Source organism: Alosa sapidissima, chromosome 1, assembly GCF_018492685.1.
Source record: "Alosa sapidissima isolate fAloSap1 chromosome 1, fAloSap1.pri, whole genome shotgun sequence".
Taxonomy (NCBI): Eukaryota; Metazoa; Chordata; class Actinopteri; order Clupeiformes; family Clupeidae; genus Alosa; species Alosa sapidissima.
The window spans coordinates 19,724,463-19,739,193 of NC_055957.1; the positions used below are offsets into that span (position 1 = coordinate 19,724,463).

The 14,731-nt window shown below is 44.0% G+C and overlaps 1 protein-coding gene across 12 annotated transcripts in view; it reads left to right on the forward strand.

Moving 5' to 3' along the window:
- The window catches only part of gab1 (GRB2-associated binding protein 1), a 64,803-nt gene extending 50,485 nt beyond the window's left edge, over positions 1 to 14,318 (forward strand). For 8 of the 12 annotated variants that reach the window (XM_042058408.1, XM_042058417.1, XM_042058453.1 and 5 more), the window contains 8 exons: positions 393 to 1,111; positions 2,699 to 2,793; positions 3,197 to 3,521; positions 6,322 to 6,411; positions 9,046 to 9,139; positions 9,805 to 9,931; positions 11,948 to 12,076; positions 12,238 to 14,318. In XM_042058408.1, coding sequence (XP_041914342.1) covers positions 393 to 1,111; positions 2,699 to 2,793; positions 3,197 to 3,521; positions 6,322 to 6,411; positions 9,046 to 9,139; positions 9,805 to 9,931; positions 11,948 to 12,076; positions 12,238 to 12,396 — 1,738 coding nt within the window. In that variant the 3' untranslated portion in view covers positions 12,397 to 14,318. Of the gene's footprint in view, positions 1 to 392; positions 1,112 to 2,698; positions 2,794 to 3,196; positions 3,522 to 6,321; positions 6,412 to 9,045; positions 9,140 to 9,804; positions 9,932 to 11,203; positions 11,280 to 11,947; positions 12,077 to 12,237 lie in introns of all 12 variants that reach the window. The other 4 variants (XM_042058444.1, XM_042058474.1, XM_042058435.1 and 1 more) reach the window with 3 other exon arrangements.
- The last annotated feature ends 413 nt before the right edge of the window (positions 14,319 to 14,731 follow it).

Consider the following 14,731-nt stretch of genomic DNA (forward strand, 5'->3'; position numbering starts at 1 on the left):
CGATGCTCAAAAATAATCCCTATTTAACTACTACACCTGAGTGAGGTTTGTGCTTTACTAACTGTCTACAGCTGATCAGCTCACCCAAATGTTAACAGATGTCACGTGTTGGGATGGTAGTATTACCTGGATCCCAAAGAGGCTTGTGTTCTGCATGACTGTCATGGTGTGAACCTTCTGGACCTAACTGAGGAGAAACATTCTAATGACTAGATTAAAATATAATACTACTCTGAGAGGCAACTACATACTTTAACGTGATGTGTCCATTCACTATATTGAAAACTACTGGATATGTTTGATTACTGATTGAGTTATTCACATTTTGGTTGCGTTTTTTAACATTTATCTCACTCACTCATTGATATCCACTCAATCTTCCCTCTGTGCAGGTCTCATGGCGACTGCTCTAAGTCCACGTCCTCAGAGCCCGACTGCAACGACAACCTGCCACTGCACCGCACGCCCCCGACCGCCTGCTCGTCGGCCAAGCACACGTCCGTCAACGGCTTCTTCCCTTCGCACTCGCACCCCTCATCGGCCTCGTCGGCCGCCGCCCTGTACGACTCGCCGCCCTCGCGCCACGGCCCCTCGCTGCCCCCGCCCACCGACCCCAGCAGCCTCTACCAGCTGCCGCGCAGCCGTTCGCAGGACACGGTCATGTCGGTGCCGGCCGGCCGCTCGGCCTCGGAGAGCGAGTCGTCCGAGCTGTACGTCTTCAACACGCCGGGCCGCAAACCCTCGCTAGAGGCGCAGCTGCGCAACATGACGTGCTACGACATCCCGCCCACCCCCGGCAGCGGCTGCTCGTCCTACCTGCCCTGGAGCATGAGCAGCGGCGGCGGCAGTGAGCGGGGGGGAGGTGGAGGGATGGAGCCTCTCGGAGGAGGAGAAGTCGTGCCCCCGCCCCGCCCGCCCAAGCCCTCGCTCTCGTCGTCCATGGCCACGATGCCGGCCGGGGGGCCACCGGAGAGGTCGCCCACGGACACCTACGCCGTGCCACGCTCCATCTCGGAAACAGACGGGAACTACTGCGTGCCGACCAGTGCGGGGAACAAAGCGCTGCGCAGCAACACCATCGGCCCTATGGACACTTCGCGCCTCCGCAAAGGTAGGTGTCCAGGAAGTCAAAGCAGTGGTGGAACAGCACATTGGATTAGCATAGAAAATAAATCTGAAGTCTTTCATTTCTGTCAGCAAGAGGACTCCACATCCATTCCTTCTTCCCTGATGTTAATTAAACTGAGAACCATGGAGCAGTGGAATGCAATCTCTTTGTGCCTCTGTGACATTTCTCTCACAGACTTTTGACAGACTAAATCTCAATTGCAGCTCAGTGTTTTTTAAGTATTGTGTAGGCTTTTGCCTTTGCCAGTAACTTGGTAAGTTGAACTGAAATTTGTTCTTCCAAAGTTCTTCCACGAGATCTGAATATGAAATATTGTCCTTGATGAAAAGGAATATCTAGTCACAATGCTTTAGAAGACTTAACTTCTAAAACTTCATTGTGAATAGATTTCCTGCTAACACAAATTGGTATGCATCATAAAGTTAGTCAAGTACTTGTGGATGTTGAAATAGTATCTCTCAAGAGCCTCTGGCAGGAGCACTTTTCCTGGCCTGGATTTAAAATCAGTGGGTTAGTTCAGTGAGCAGCACAGCACACTGATGAAGTATGACACAGCAGTTTTATCAGCTGAACTCTGCTGGTTCCCTGGTAGCGTAAGCTGGGTCATTAGACACACATTTCCTCCCTGGGTTGGATGGAACCTTCAACCTCAGGCTAAAATCCATAGTTTGCATAGTACTGTTGTTTTTCATAGCGCCCTCTGTCTGTGGTTGACAGCAGTGTTGCAGTGTGAACTTTTAAGACAAGTAATGCACATTTCTGGATGCATTTGGCTAATGTTACATTAATATTTGATAAGCTAAGCATTATGTTATCACTTTTTATCCAATGGTTGGACAGTTTTTGTTTTATCTTTCAGTCTTTACTAATATGTGGTATCTCGCTGCTATATGCTAGCTTTTTCACCATGAAAAGGAGAAGGATCACATCAGTTTTGCATGGATGCTAATAAGCTTCAATATGTGATATTTGATGCTATGGTTTGCTACTTGAATGTACCCTGAAACAAGATTGTGTAGAGAAGTAAAATGTTGAGTTGGTTAACCTTCCGTTCCTGTCAAATATGAATATGTTGTTACTCTTCCCCATGGCTGTTGGGTTTGCTTAATTTGGGGCAGCCGTGGCCTACTGGTTAGCACTTCGGACTTGTAACCGGAGGGTTGCCGGTTCGAACCCCGACCAGTAGGCACGGCTGAAGTGCCCTTGAGCAAGGCACCTAACCCCTCACTGCTCCCCGAGCGACACTGTTGATGCAGGCAGCTCACTGCGCCGGGATTAGTGTGTGCTTCACCTCATTGTGTATACACTGTGTGCTTTGTGTGTTTTACTAATTCACGGATTGGGATAAATGCAGAGACCAAATTTTCCTCACGGGATCAAAAGAGTATAATACTATACTTTATACTTTAATGTTTCAGAATTGAAACTGAAACTTGGTTCATTGTTGTCCATGGTATAATTTCCCTCTGACTGTCCAGCTGTATGCTATAATTAGGAGATCGTTAAATGGGTTAACCTGTCTTCTCACCTGTCCCACAGCTTAAATCTACTTTTGTTATGTTTATACAGATTTTGGATCCCAGGACTGCTATGACATCCCAAGACCCTTTGCGTCAGACAAATGTGGCGCATTTGAATTCAACGAAAGTCTAAGCAATTATTTTGTGAGTTTCTTGAAGAAAAAAAATCATTGCCTGTTTGTTTTATTTGAATGAGTATACTCACAAGTGCATGACTTTGTTTTGTATCGCTCCTTTAAAGTAAAGCCTATGTCAGTTTGGCCTAATGAAATACTGTCTTATCTTGTGTGCTTGAAGACTTCAGAGCAAAACAAGATGGGTCAAAAATCAAACCAAAGGGGAGATTCATGAAGTCAGTGAATCACATCATGTATCACTGCATTATTTTCTTACTTTCTTGCCTCTGGTGGCAGCTCTAAATATAGTTTTAAGGTAGAATCTTGGAGTGTCCCCTACTGAACCAGAAAAGTGATGTGAAGTACTTTCCTTTCCTCTTCGTGTGTGTGTGTGTGTGTGTGTGTGTGTGTATGTGTATTATCAACCACAGAAAAACAAGGGTATGATGCCTGTGAGCAGCGCTTCCACGGAGGAAGTGGACGAAAATTACGTGCCCATGAGCGCCAACTCGCCCTCCCACCGGCGCTCGGGCAGCCTCTCCGAGCCCATCCATGAGCCCAACTACGTACCCATGACCCCGGGCACGGTGGAGTTCTCCTCCCTGGGCAAACAGGTGCCCCCGCCGGCCCACATGGGATTCCGCTCCAGCCCCAAGACGCCCCCACGGAGACCCATGCCATTGAACGAGTGCCAGCCGCCTCCCGTGGACCGCCAGCCGCCCCCCGTGGACCGCAACCTTAAGCCAGATCGCAAAGGTGAGGCAGGGGACAGTCCCATTTTGTGCGTGTGAGTGTGTGTTTGTGCGTGTGAGTGTGTGTTTGTGTGAGGTTGGATGTGTTCTGTGGCTGTGTGTGTGTGGAAGAGCTGAAATGTATGTTGACTGGTGTAAGGTTTGTTGAGCCTTGTGTGTTCTGTCTGTCAGAGAGGTGAGATTGATTGAATTGATTATGATCTTGTCTGTAGCCTATTGCTTTCTATGCTGGGAGCTCTTTTCTCGTTTATGTTCTGGCCCATGCTTATGAATCCCATTCATTTCCCCCCAAACACCTCAGAGGCCCATCATGCTAAAGGCTAACGTGCCACTGTTGACAATATGGCAGCGCAATCAGATATTCAAAATCTTTTTACCAACCAAACCCATGAGACCCATATATGCACAAAAACTGAAATCTGCCTTCATCCCAAACCCTCTGAAGTTCTCAAATTAGCATCTACAATAACACTAGCGCCTCGATATCCCCTTTGCCCCTTGCGAGCAGTTAACATGTGACCAGCACCGCCATGAAAGGCGCCTTTTGTGCTTGGCCTGAGATCCATGGGTCTTAGGGACCCTGACCACTCTGCTAGCCTGGAGCGGTCACCTCTGTCCCCATTGTCCATCCTGTCAAAGGCGTCTTTGATGGCCTGGCTGACGAGGGGAATTTCTGGTTAAAAGGGACTGGAGCACTATTTCAATGTCGTACAAGCAGAGAGACAGAGAGGCATGCAGCCACAGGCCATGGCTGCCACTGCTTCTGTGGTCGGGCCAAATCAAATCGTGGGCACAGCGTTCCACCACCATTTCATCATGGTAGCCTAACCCAAATGACATCTTTACCCACGTCAGCTCTTGAGCAAGCGACCTTTTAATGTTTTCTCTCAAATACCTCTCAAAGACTAAAATTACATTTGTAATTACATTAAAGTAAGTACCTTTACCTCAACAAGTCACAATTGCAATTTAATGGACTAATAAATTAAAGTTTTCAACAATTATGAATTCTGCTCATTTTTTTGTAGTTAGACACTAGGGGTGTTCGATATTGACCAAGAAAAATATCTAGATATTTTAATGGAACCAACATATCTTAATTATTTACTTCAAACAGAACCATTCAAGCAAAATAAGTAGGAAAACACTTCACCACCAGTAAAAGTATGAACCCAGGGTGGAGTAAATCCCCTCTGAATTCCAGAGGGTACACATGAAGCTCTACGCACACTTATGACCACAAGCTACAAGAGCAAAAGCTGCAGAGGATGCAGGCGATTTCAAATAGAATAATACAAGTTTGTCTCACACCCCTATTAGCCACTAGGGCTATTATATTGTGCATTGGGGGTACTGTGAATCTTTCATAACCATTTTATTGTGCATTTGGGGGTACTGTGAATCTTTCATAACCATTTTATTGTGCATTTGGGGGTACTGTGAATCTTTCATAACCATTTTATTGTGCATTTGGGGGTACTGTGAATCTTTCATAACCATTTTATTGTGCATTTGGGGGTACTGTGAATCTTTCATAACCATTTTATTGTGCATTTGGGGGTACTGTGAATCTTTCATAACCATTTTATTGTGCATTTGGGGGTACTGTGAATCTTTCATAACCATTTTATTGTGCATTTGGGGGTACTGTGAATCTTTCATAACCATTTTATTGTGCATTGGGGGTACTGTGAATCTTTCATAACCATTTTATTGTGCATTTGGGGGTACTGTGAATCTTTCATAACCATTTTATTGTGCATTTGGGGGTACTGTGAATCTTTTATAACCATGGGCCAGATACATTGCTATGTGCTGCTGACCTCGCTGCCAGCTGGTTATTTGTGATGTGCTGGATGGAGCCTCAGCAGGCAGCCATTTTGTGTTGTTTGGTGTGCACCACTGCTCTCTGTGTGTTGGGGAGGTGGCCTGTGCTGAGCTGAGCTGGGCTGTACTGGGCCTTTCGGTGAGCTTTGGGGTGCTTTCTTTAATGTCGGTCTCCTCCTCAGAGAAGTCTTCATCTGTGTTTACTTGTACCAGCTGCAGTCTTTCTTGCATCATTACGTTGAGCGGTTTCTCTTTCTTGCTCTGTCCCTTTGTCTCTGCCATTCCTCTCTCTTTCCTTTGCCAGTATCGCTCTGCCTTTCACTCGCTTTGAATTTCTCCATCTCTCTCTCTCTCTGTCTCTCTCACTAACCAGCACAACACAGCCACACTTGCTGATACCTTTTCCCCATCTTTATGGTACACTTCTGCACTGTACAGTTTTTGCCATGTTGATGGCTGCATTCTGTCTGATGCTGATCTATGTGTGGCTACAGTTGTGGCGAGCTGTCGGTTTTGTCAATGCTCAGGGCCAGCTAAAATGTGACCATTTACTGCTGTTGGTTTGAGCGTTTACTCACACAATCAATGTTATCTACGGCCCTAACCTCTGGTGCATGTGCTTTTATACCGATTGTTATACCTTGTGTGTAAAAGGCTGCCCAGTGTGTGTGTGAGTGTATGCATTCGTGTGGTGGGAGGGACTCTGCATGAATTAAGATGCATGCGGGCTAGCTGTAGCCACCACAACACTACATGTGCACCCTCTTAGAAACGAGGGAAAGAGAGAACAGAGGGAGAGGAGGAGGAGGGCGAGAGAGCAGAGGAGCTGACGCACTGCTTGACCGTGTCCTTTGGTGCTGCATGGGGAGCGATGTCTTGTGGAGATTTGTGGGGCTCAAGGAGTGGTGCTGAGAGGGCATTCCCTCTGTGTTTGTCCCAAAGCTTTGTAATGAGAACGGTCTTCTTCCACCAATCAGGTCAAAGCCCTAAGGTATTAAGAGCTAAGCCAGTCGGTCTTGAGCGAACCGACTCACAAACCATAGGTGAATTCCCAAGACGACGCAAGGGTAGGTAACCCACATCACCTGCCGCAGCATCTAGAATCTTTTCTCTACTGTCTGGCCTGTCATCTCTCTCACCTGTCCATCAGCCACACACTCTCCGTCCATCTAACATCACTTTAAACTTCATGCATGTTTTGGAAACACTAACAACCACAAAAACAATGAAATATTTGTTTCCAGGGCATCACTGTTAGACACTTTCACAGTAAGGCATAACTGCAACATTATAATCAGTGTATCTGTAATCAATCTGTTGATGTGCTTAGCCTACAAATAACCTACATCTTCAACAAAACTCTAAAATTCTCTTGCCGCAGTCTGCTTTGTAACAATAACCAAACCAACTGGGAAAGCCAAGCAAACTGTGTTTGGTTACTGCTTGTTAATAAATGTTAACACGACCATATACACTCATTGACTGTGGGCCTTGGAAAAGTCCTTCTCAACACTAACACATTCCTCATTCACCTCATTTCCACGCCACTGACCGTTGCACTCACATGGTGGATACCTGGTTAATTCCCACACAAACCCTAACAACATGGTCAGAAACACTCTTTCTTCACATACAAACTTGATTGGTAATGTTCCCAGTCTCCTGATACCAGAAAAAAAAGGTAGCAGATGGCTTTTGCCAAGCTGCCCAGACACTGTTGTCTTTCTGGAAAAGAAGCTGGGGACTCAACAGCATGTGACGGTCTGTAAGCGCTTGGGTCAAGGACAGGACGCCATGTTTAGTTGTTTCCTTAAGTAAACATTACTGACCAATCAAATTAGGATTTGCTACCAGTGTGGACATATTGAGTCCTCTTTTAAATGGCCCAAGGCTGAACCCACATGCTCATGCACACAAACACTGAACTGCCTTTGCCATCTTTTATTTTCTCTCCAAAACTAGCACTTGGTATGACCCAGTTATTTATATATTTTATTGCTTCTCTCTTCGTCGTTATGTAACTGTTACTCTGTTGGTTGTGATTTGCCTCCCTATCTATTTATGGTTTATTAGGAATCTGTTTGTCATAGTACAAATTTACACCATGTCACTTTGAAGACAAACACACTATAGAGGGCTGTGGTGAACTTTCCCTCTCTGTGTGTGTGTGTGTGTGTGTGTTTCATAAGCTCTCAGCTGTGCGATTGCCACATTTGTGGTGACCTGGGCCAGATGTAGTTTCATGCAGATGTCTCCATGAACTTTTGAAACGCATATCAAACAAGATGTTTTTTTTGGCTCTGTCGTCTTCTCTTTCTTCTCAACCTTTCAATCTCTCAATTTTTTTTCTTTTTCTCTTTTCATACTTTGTCTTTCACTCTTTTTTTGTCTTTGTATGGATCCCTTATCTGTTTTATTATTCCTTCCGTCTTTCTCTCTGTGGTAGCACCAGATGGTGCATGTTTTGGCCCACCCTGTTGCACTATGGGAAAGCTGGCTCTCTCTCGGTTGCCAGATTGAGCGAGTTCTCAGCGCATCGTCGCTGTTGGCCAGCTGTGAAGACTGAATCAGGCCCTGTGAATGTGGGAGGAAAGAGGGAGAGAGAGAGAGAGTGGCAGAGGGATGGAGTGAGTGAACATCTCACTCCCATTTTCACTGTCAGTCAAACGCCTTTGCTGCCAAGCTCCTCTGAGGCTCACGGTAACTGTCAGAAGCCAGTCTATATCAGAATGGCTAGTCCACTCCTCTTTGATTTCCTAAGGTGTAATCTCTTTACAACCGAGTTGACAGCTAACACAGAGAAGCAGACTGTTTTATTCTTGCCTAGGTCATCTGTTCTGTGGCATGTTCGACAAATGAGACAGATGCCACAGATGTACATTTTGCTGTCTCCCATACTCTAGTCAGAAAGCAAATCAGTTGTACAATTGTACTGTCCAAAGATTGGGACAGAGGTCCTCCCAACTCTAGCATGGCTGATGGAAAAGGCTTACCAAGCTCTTACCATGGGCACTTGTGCCCTCTATTGACTGAAATGCAGACCTGCTGAAGGGGTCCTGGTGTCCCTTATGTAACTGTACGGCAGATTGTCAATTACGAAACTTCATTTGAAATGAAAAGTGTTAGTATTGCACTGGGACCACATGACACTCAGTCATGCTTCAGATGGTGCTTGGGCCTGCCAGCAGTGTTCAGTGTAAGTTTAAGTACTGTGATAAAGACAGAATTTACTCTGCATAAGCATCTGTGTCTCCATGTCCACACAGTATGAATATAGATATTCCCATCAGCTCCGGCAGGTTTGAATTACCCATGACATACTTAAGAGCCCTGGGCTAAATCCTCCAGCTTGCTGCATAGAAATCAGGTAATATCTGATCCTAAGTCCATCAGGAATTTTTGTGAGGAGTTGGTGTAAGTTGATTATGCAAGGCTCTACCACAGCCAGGCTTCGGCGAGCAGCCCAAGATGTTGTGGAACTAGGAGTAGTCACTCTTCTGTGTGTACCCTCTCTGCTTTGTGAGTTGGTCATGGTCAACTGTTGTACGTCGTGATGGTTATATAAGTACCACAGCCTCTTACACAAGTGTTTTCACGGGTTAGAAACGTTACAGTGGTGGCTCCAAGTGACTGAAATCTAGATGAAGTCTACTGATGGCTAATGGCTGTGTTTTGTCCCCCCCCCTCCCTCAACCCCACAGCCAGACCGGCCCCTTTGGAGATTAAGCCCCTGTCGGAGTTGGAGGAGTTCACGGCGCCCGTCCGCTCACCGGACACCAGGACGTTCGCCAGGGAGTAAGTTCTAGGTCCAAAGTATCCAAAGCCCTCAAGATGCCCATCAAATAGCAAAGCCATGGTGTCAGCCCTGTGTCAGTCAAATGAGGCCAACATCGAAAGTAATATATACATATTTAATGCACTCATTTGGTATTCCTTCCTCATGGTTAAAATGTACGGTGAGATTTACTACAGCATTTACTCAGTATAAAAAAAAATACATTTTAAGATGTATGGGAAAACCCTTAAACTGGACATTCTTGACAATACATCCCTTAACCATGTGCCTTACTGACACAGTCTGACAGTTAGGCTATGCTCTGCATGTCTAAACTATACAGTATAAAAAGCCAACACTGGGCTGGTTTCCAGGACCAAGACCAGTTTTCAATCAGATGGCTGGTCTTGGCCCTAGTCTGGGAAACTAGTTATCTGTATACCACTGTTAACTTAGACACTATAGCAGACACCACCTAACCCATCACAGTAGTCTCATGCCTGATGGTGTTGTGCATGATTATTTTTGTCCTTGTTATGGTGTATGGAATTACTGGAGATGAAGGGATGACTGGTGTTTATGTTAGAGCACTGTTTGTATATGTTTTTTTTTGTGTATATATTTTTTGTGTGTGTGTGCTGTATGATTGTGTGAGCAGCAGTGTAAACCTTTTGGTGCTGCTCAGTCTCTCCAGGTTTCCCATGCCTCCAAGACCCTCGTCGGTGCAAAGCACTGCCTCCAGCACCGATTCCGAGGAGTGTGAGGAGAATTATGTAGCCATGCAAACATCTAGTATGTCTTCAGACGAACCAGTATGTAAATCCAGCTTTACCACTCCCCACTTGCCTCTCAGGCACTTAACCAAGATTTCTATTGGCTCCTAAGAGCAAGATGTATTATTTAATAATTTCATTAGTTACATAAATTCAGATAAAAGTTGAACTTTTTTAAATATATCCATACATTTTGTCATTGAATATACTGTATGCTTCATTTTTAGATTGTAACTTTTCAGCAATGAAAGATCTGGGACAGACAAAAATGCTCACACTAATGTGTCATGTGTCCAGTACTTTATTAAAAAAAAAAAAAAATTAATCGCACTTGGTAGATTGTTATGTGGTACACATCAGCTAGCAAAACAGCCTGTTGTTAAATTAATGTCGCATGGCAGGGTATGGGCTATTTAGTGATATCCTCATATCCCACAGAATGTCGCATGGCAGGGTATGGGCTATTTAGTGATATCCTCATATCCCTCAGAAGTCCTCATTTATCATTACTGGTCGTCGTCATCCCCAGGAGGTAAAAAATAAAACCCCAAAGGGTATACGTGGCTTCTGTGGACAAGCCTGCTGGAAGGACTCCTCTTCATGCTGCTTCTTCATTCCTCCTCTTTTGCTCTGTTGCCATTTCATTACGCTCACCCCATCCTCTGCAGGCAACTTCTTTTATAGAGAGCATGTTGCACATCTTGCATTTTTTCCTTCCTTTTTGTTATTGATTGTTTTTTTTGTTTTTTTCATGTCTCTGTGGGCCCTTTTCATGTTGGTTCATATGCCCAGCTGATTCTATTCATCAGTTGAGTTCTCTACATGAATGCAGTGATGAGACCTTTACACATATGCAACAAAGCATGCAATACATAATTTAGCAATGCCTAATGTTAGTCAGTATGATATGAACCTATTGGATGATGTTAATGTGAAGTTAAATTCAAATTGGCCTGAAAGTAGAACCATGAAATGGCCCCACATGTATTCTGTTTGCATTTCCCAAATCCCTGGTGACTGCTTCTTTGGGTTTGCTTTAGTGTCTCATTACTTCCTTTATTTTTTCCATCATCTATAAACCTTGTTTCCTTGTCAATGCCCTTTTTAGTTTTTCTCCTGCTGTGTTTTTCTCATCTCTCGGTGGTTCCAACATGTGGTGGTGAACGCTCTGTCCTCTACTTTTCTTTCTATTCATTCTCCATTGTCTGTTACCTTCTCTCTATCCTCTATCTTTTCCTCTGTTTTTATTTCACTTTTCCCATCCCTTTGCCCTCTTCCTGTCTTCTCTGTTGTCTGTCTCCTGCTCCATAGAGAGGAGTCCTTCTACTGCACTGTGCCCATCACTCCCATAAAGAGGGAGATGTCTGGCCTTGACCAGCTAGAGGAGGTGAGGGACTGACCATGCCAGTGGCTCCTCACACTCAGGAGCTCTGTTCTGGTAGAAAGGATTCTGCATTAAAGAGGTTCCAAGCTGAACTCAAAGTCAGAACAGTGCATGATCACACACCTTCTTAACCCTAGGTATTATATACAATCCTCTCAACTCGTTATTAGTTGGAAGCTTTAACAGTATGATGCCCACAAAGTTTTGTCAAGAAGTGTATGGCGAAATGTCATACTAGACCCTTAATTTAAGGTTCACCTACTCAGACAGTGGCTTTGAATTTCACAGAACCCTACTCTGAAGAACTTCCATTCAATAATCACTGGATATCATATTCAAATGCCTATGTTTTGTTTCTCCTGAAAATGAACATTTCATATGTCCTTATACTCTCATGCCATTAGTACGATCCCACCTCTCATACTGGGGCGCGTTTCCCAAAACCATAGTTGCTAACTAAATTTCCCATTGCCAACCAACTAAGTTGCTAACAGATTAGCAACTATGGTTTTGGGAAACGCGCCCCTGGTTGGTAGAGTAGAGCATTAACTTAGCATTAGCTTTTAGAGTCAGCGTTAGTTTTTTAAGTGGTGTGCTGGCAAACACCGTTTTGACCTCCCTGTTCTTCTTATAACCAGTCTGCACCATTGGGGTTTTCTTTGTTGTTCTAGAACCTTAAGCTGAGTGCTCAGATGAACGCAGATGGAGGCAGTAGTCCCATGGTGCCGCTTAAAGGAGATAAACAGGTGGAGTACCTGGACTTAGATCTGGACCCTGGCAAATCCACACCCCCACGGAAGGTATGCTCCATAGGTTAATACTGTAATCGCATTAGAAGAACAGCTCAAGAACTGCATGATTTGACATTGATTAGTCTGTTTACTGTACAAACTGTGTTAATGCTAGCACACTTACCATAATATAATATGAGCCCTCTTCTCTCCTGCTTCTTTTCCTACAGAAAAAGAGCAACGGGACGGGAGCGGCTGTGTCAGACGAGCGTGTGGACTATGTGGTGGTGGACCAGCAGCGAACGCTAGCTCTCAAGAGCACTAGAGAGGCATGGACTGATGGCAGACAGTCCACTGAGACCGACACCCCGATCAAAGGATCTAAATAAACACTAGCCACCTCCACCAAACTAGCCCCAGCTCCCACTCTTTCCCCCACTCTCCTTTCTCCTGACGGAGTCGCCTTTCTGGGCCTAAGCGCTAAGGAGACTGTGCCATGGATGGATTTGGACACAAAGAGATGGTGAAGGAGAGCATATCAGTGGCCTAGATACTAGACTGCGTCCCTCCCTTGAGGCCTGTAGTTTACATTGCCACCTGGCTGGAGGCCAAGCACAACCTCTCAAGGATTTGCGAGGATGTCTGCTTTGCGTTGCTCCCCAGGGTCTTCTTGAGGATCTGGGATTCTCTGTTTTGTAGGGTGAAGATGACCTGTGAAGGCTCACAGGATATGAAGCCCTTTAGGACACTTAGACTGGAACCCCCCATGCAGCGAAAGATGTTTTCTCTAAGGATTTCATTTTTTTTTTTTTTATCATCTAGCCAAATCTGACGTGAACACTGTCCATAAATATGTTGGCTTAAAAAAGGCAGAACATACATTTTGCTGTCAATTTGTACTGATCTAGCCACATTCTGAATACTTAACTATGTTAAAGTGTTCTTTAGGAGTACTGCCTTAATTATATCAGTAAAAAAATCTTTAGTTTTCTGATAGGTGCATTCCATGAAATATCCTGATTCTTAGAAGCTATTCTGTACCAAACAGTGATGCAGATCATTTTTGGATCATTTTTTTTTCTCTCTTTTTGGAGTTCTTGAGTGCTCCTCCATGTGATGTTTTAAACTTAAAACCGTGAATGAGACTGCGTAATTTCTCTCGGCCCTTTGAACGGGGCACACAGAGAAAAAAACTCAAGTGGACAGCAGCACCTGGTCAGAGTTTTACTCGACTCGAGTTGAGGTGGCTAAGCAAGAAGCATCATTAACGTTGTTCAACCAAAACATCTGCAAATCTGAAGGAATTCCTTTCACTGAATCGCACAGCTCAGAGTGCTTCTTACTCCTGGCAGAGGAAATGCAGATGGACTGTATGATGTGCATTTGTTATGGTGTGTATATTTTTTTCAAAGTGTCCTTTGACTTGTGTTTATATCCAGGATGTAAAAGCTTTCATGTAGATTCAGGATAGAAATCTGCACCTTCTGAGATGGCTATCAAGAACTACACTATGATGGATGACATGAGATATTGGAATCAATAACTGTGACTGCTACTATTGGAAGCTGATGCTTCCTGATAGCTATGGAAGGTATCATACTAAAGAATAAGATAAAGAAGTCAGGTACTCATTTAATTACTTAACACAGCTATCCATTTCTAATTTATTTTTGTGTCGTTTCATCACTAGATTGATTGATCTTTGCCTCATGATGCGTTTTGCTTAAAAGTGTTTTTCTTAGTTTATTTGCCAAATTTAGATGATTCTTAAGTATAGACGCTTGTTTTAAAATGCCTTTCCCAAGATACCTCCACCCCCTGCCAACTTTGATTTTGTTTCACTCCAGTTCTCCTCAAACTGGCTTTTTGATTTATTTTCTCACTTGTTTAATAACTTATTTCAAATGGATTTCCCACCACTGTCAAATACTTATTGCCTTATCAGGTGTATTTGTATGTTGTAAATAAGACTGATCATGGCATTTCAGCTCATACTATTTCTAATGAATAGTTGGTTTTTACTAACTTTCTTCTCCTTTGAAGCCCAATCGAGGGTGCTACAGGTGCGTTTCTACGCTGTTGAGGGCACCCATGCTGTAAATATTTGCGCTCAAATTTTCAAGCATGCTCCCACTGAATAAAATCTAAAACACTGATGCTTATACTGTTGTTTCTGTACTTAAATCTTCTCTCCCCTCAAGTGGAATGGTGTCAAAGAACCTGGAGGATCTTAAAGCTTTGTATCTTTTTTAATGAATCAAACAGAAAAGTACATTTGAAAATGAACTAAATAAAACCTACCTTTATGCAATTGTGGTCTGAGTCTTTGTAAATGAAAAAAGTGGAAGAGGGCGGATTGCATTTAAACCACAAGTGTAAAATGTATGTTTTTTTTTTTTTACTGATATAGAGTCTGATGAAAAAACACCATATTGTTTGAAATAATCCTGAACCTTGCAAGCTGTGTGCAAGGCTGGGGCTGACAATAGCCTATGACTAGTACATATCCACATCATGAAATGGATGGCCCATCTCTCTTAGCCCCCAACCTTGTATGTGTCTTAGGGCATTTTCACATATAGTCCCTTTTAAAACAACCGAACTCAGTCCAGAAAGAGGACCAAAACAAAAGGGACTATATGTAGTCATTTTGTATTCACATTGTGAGTTAATTTGAAAGAGGACTCCGATCTCTTTCTGGTGCACTTCAGCTCTGATGGGGCC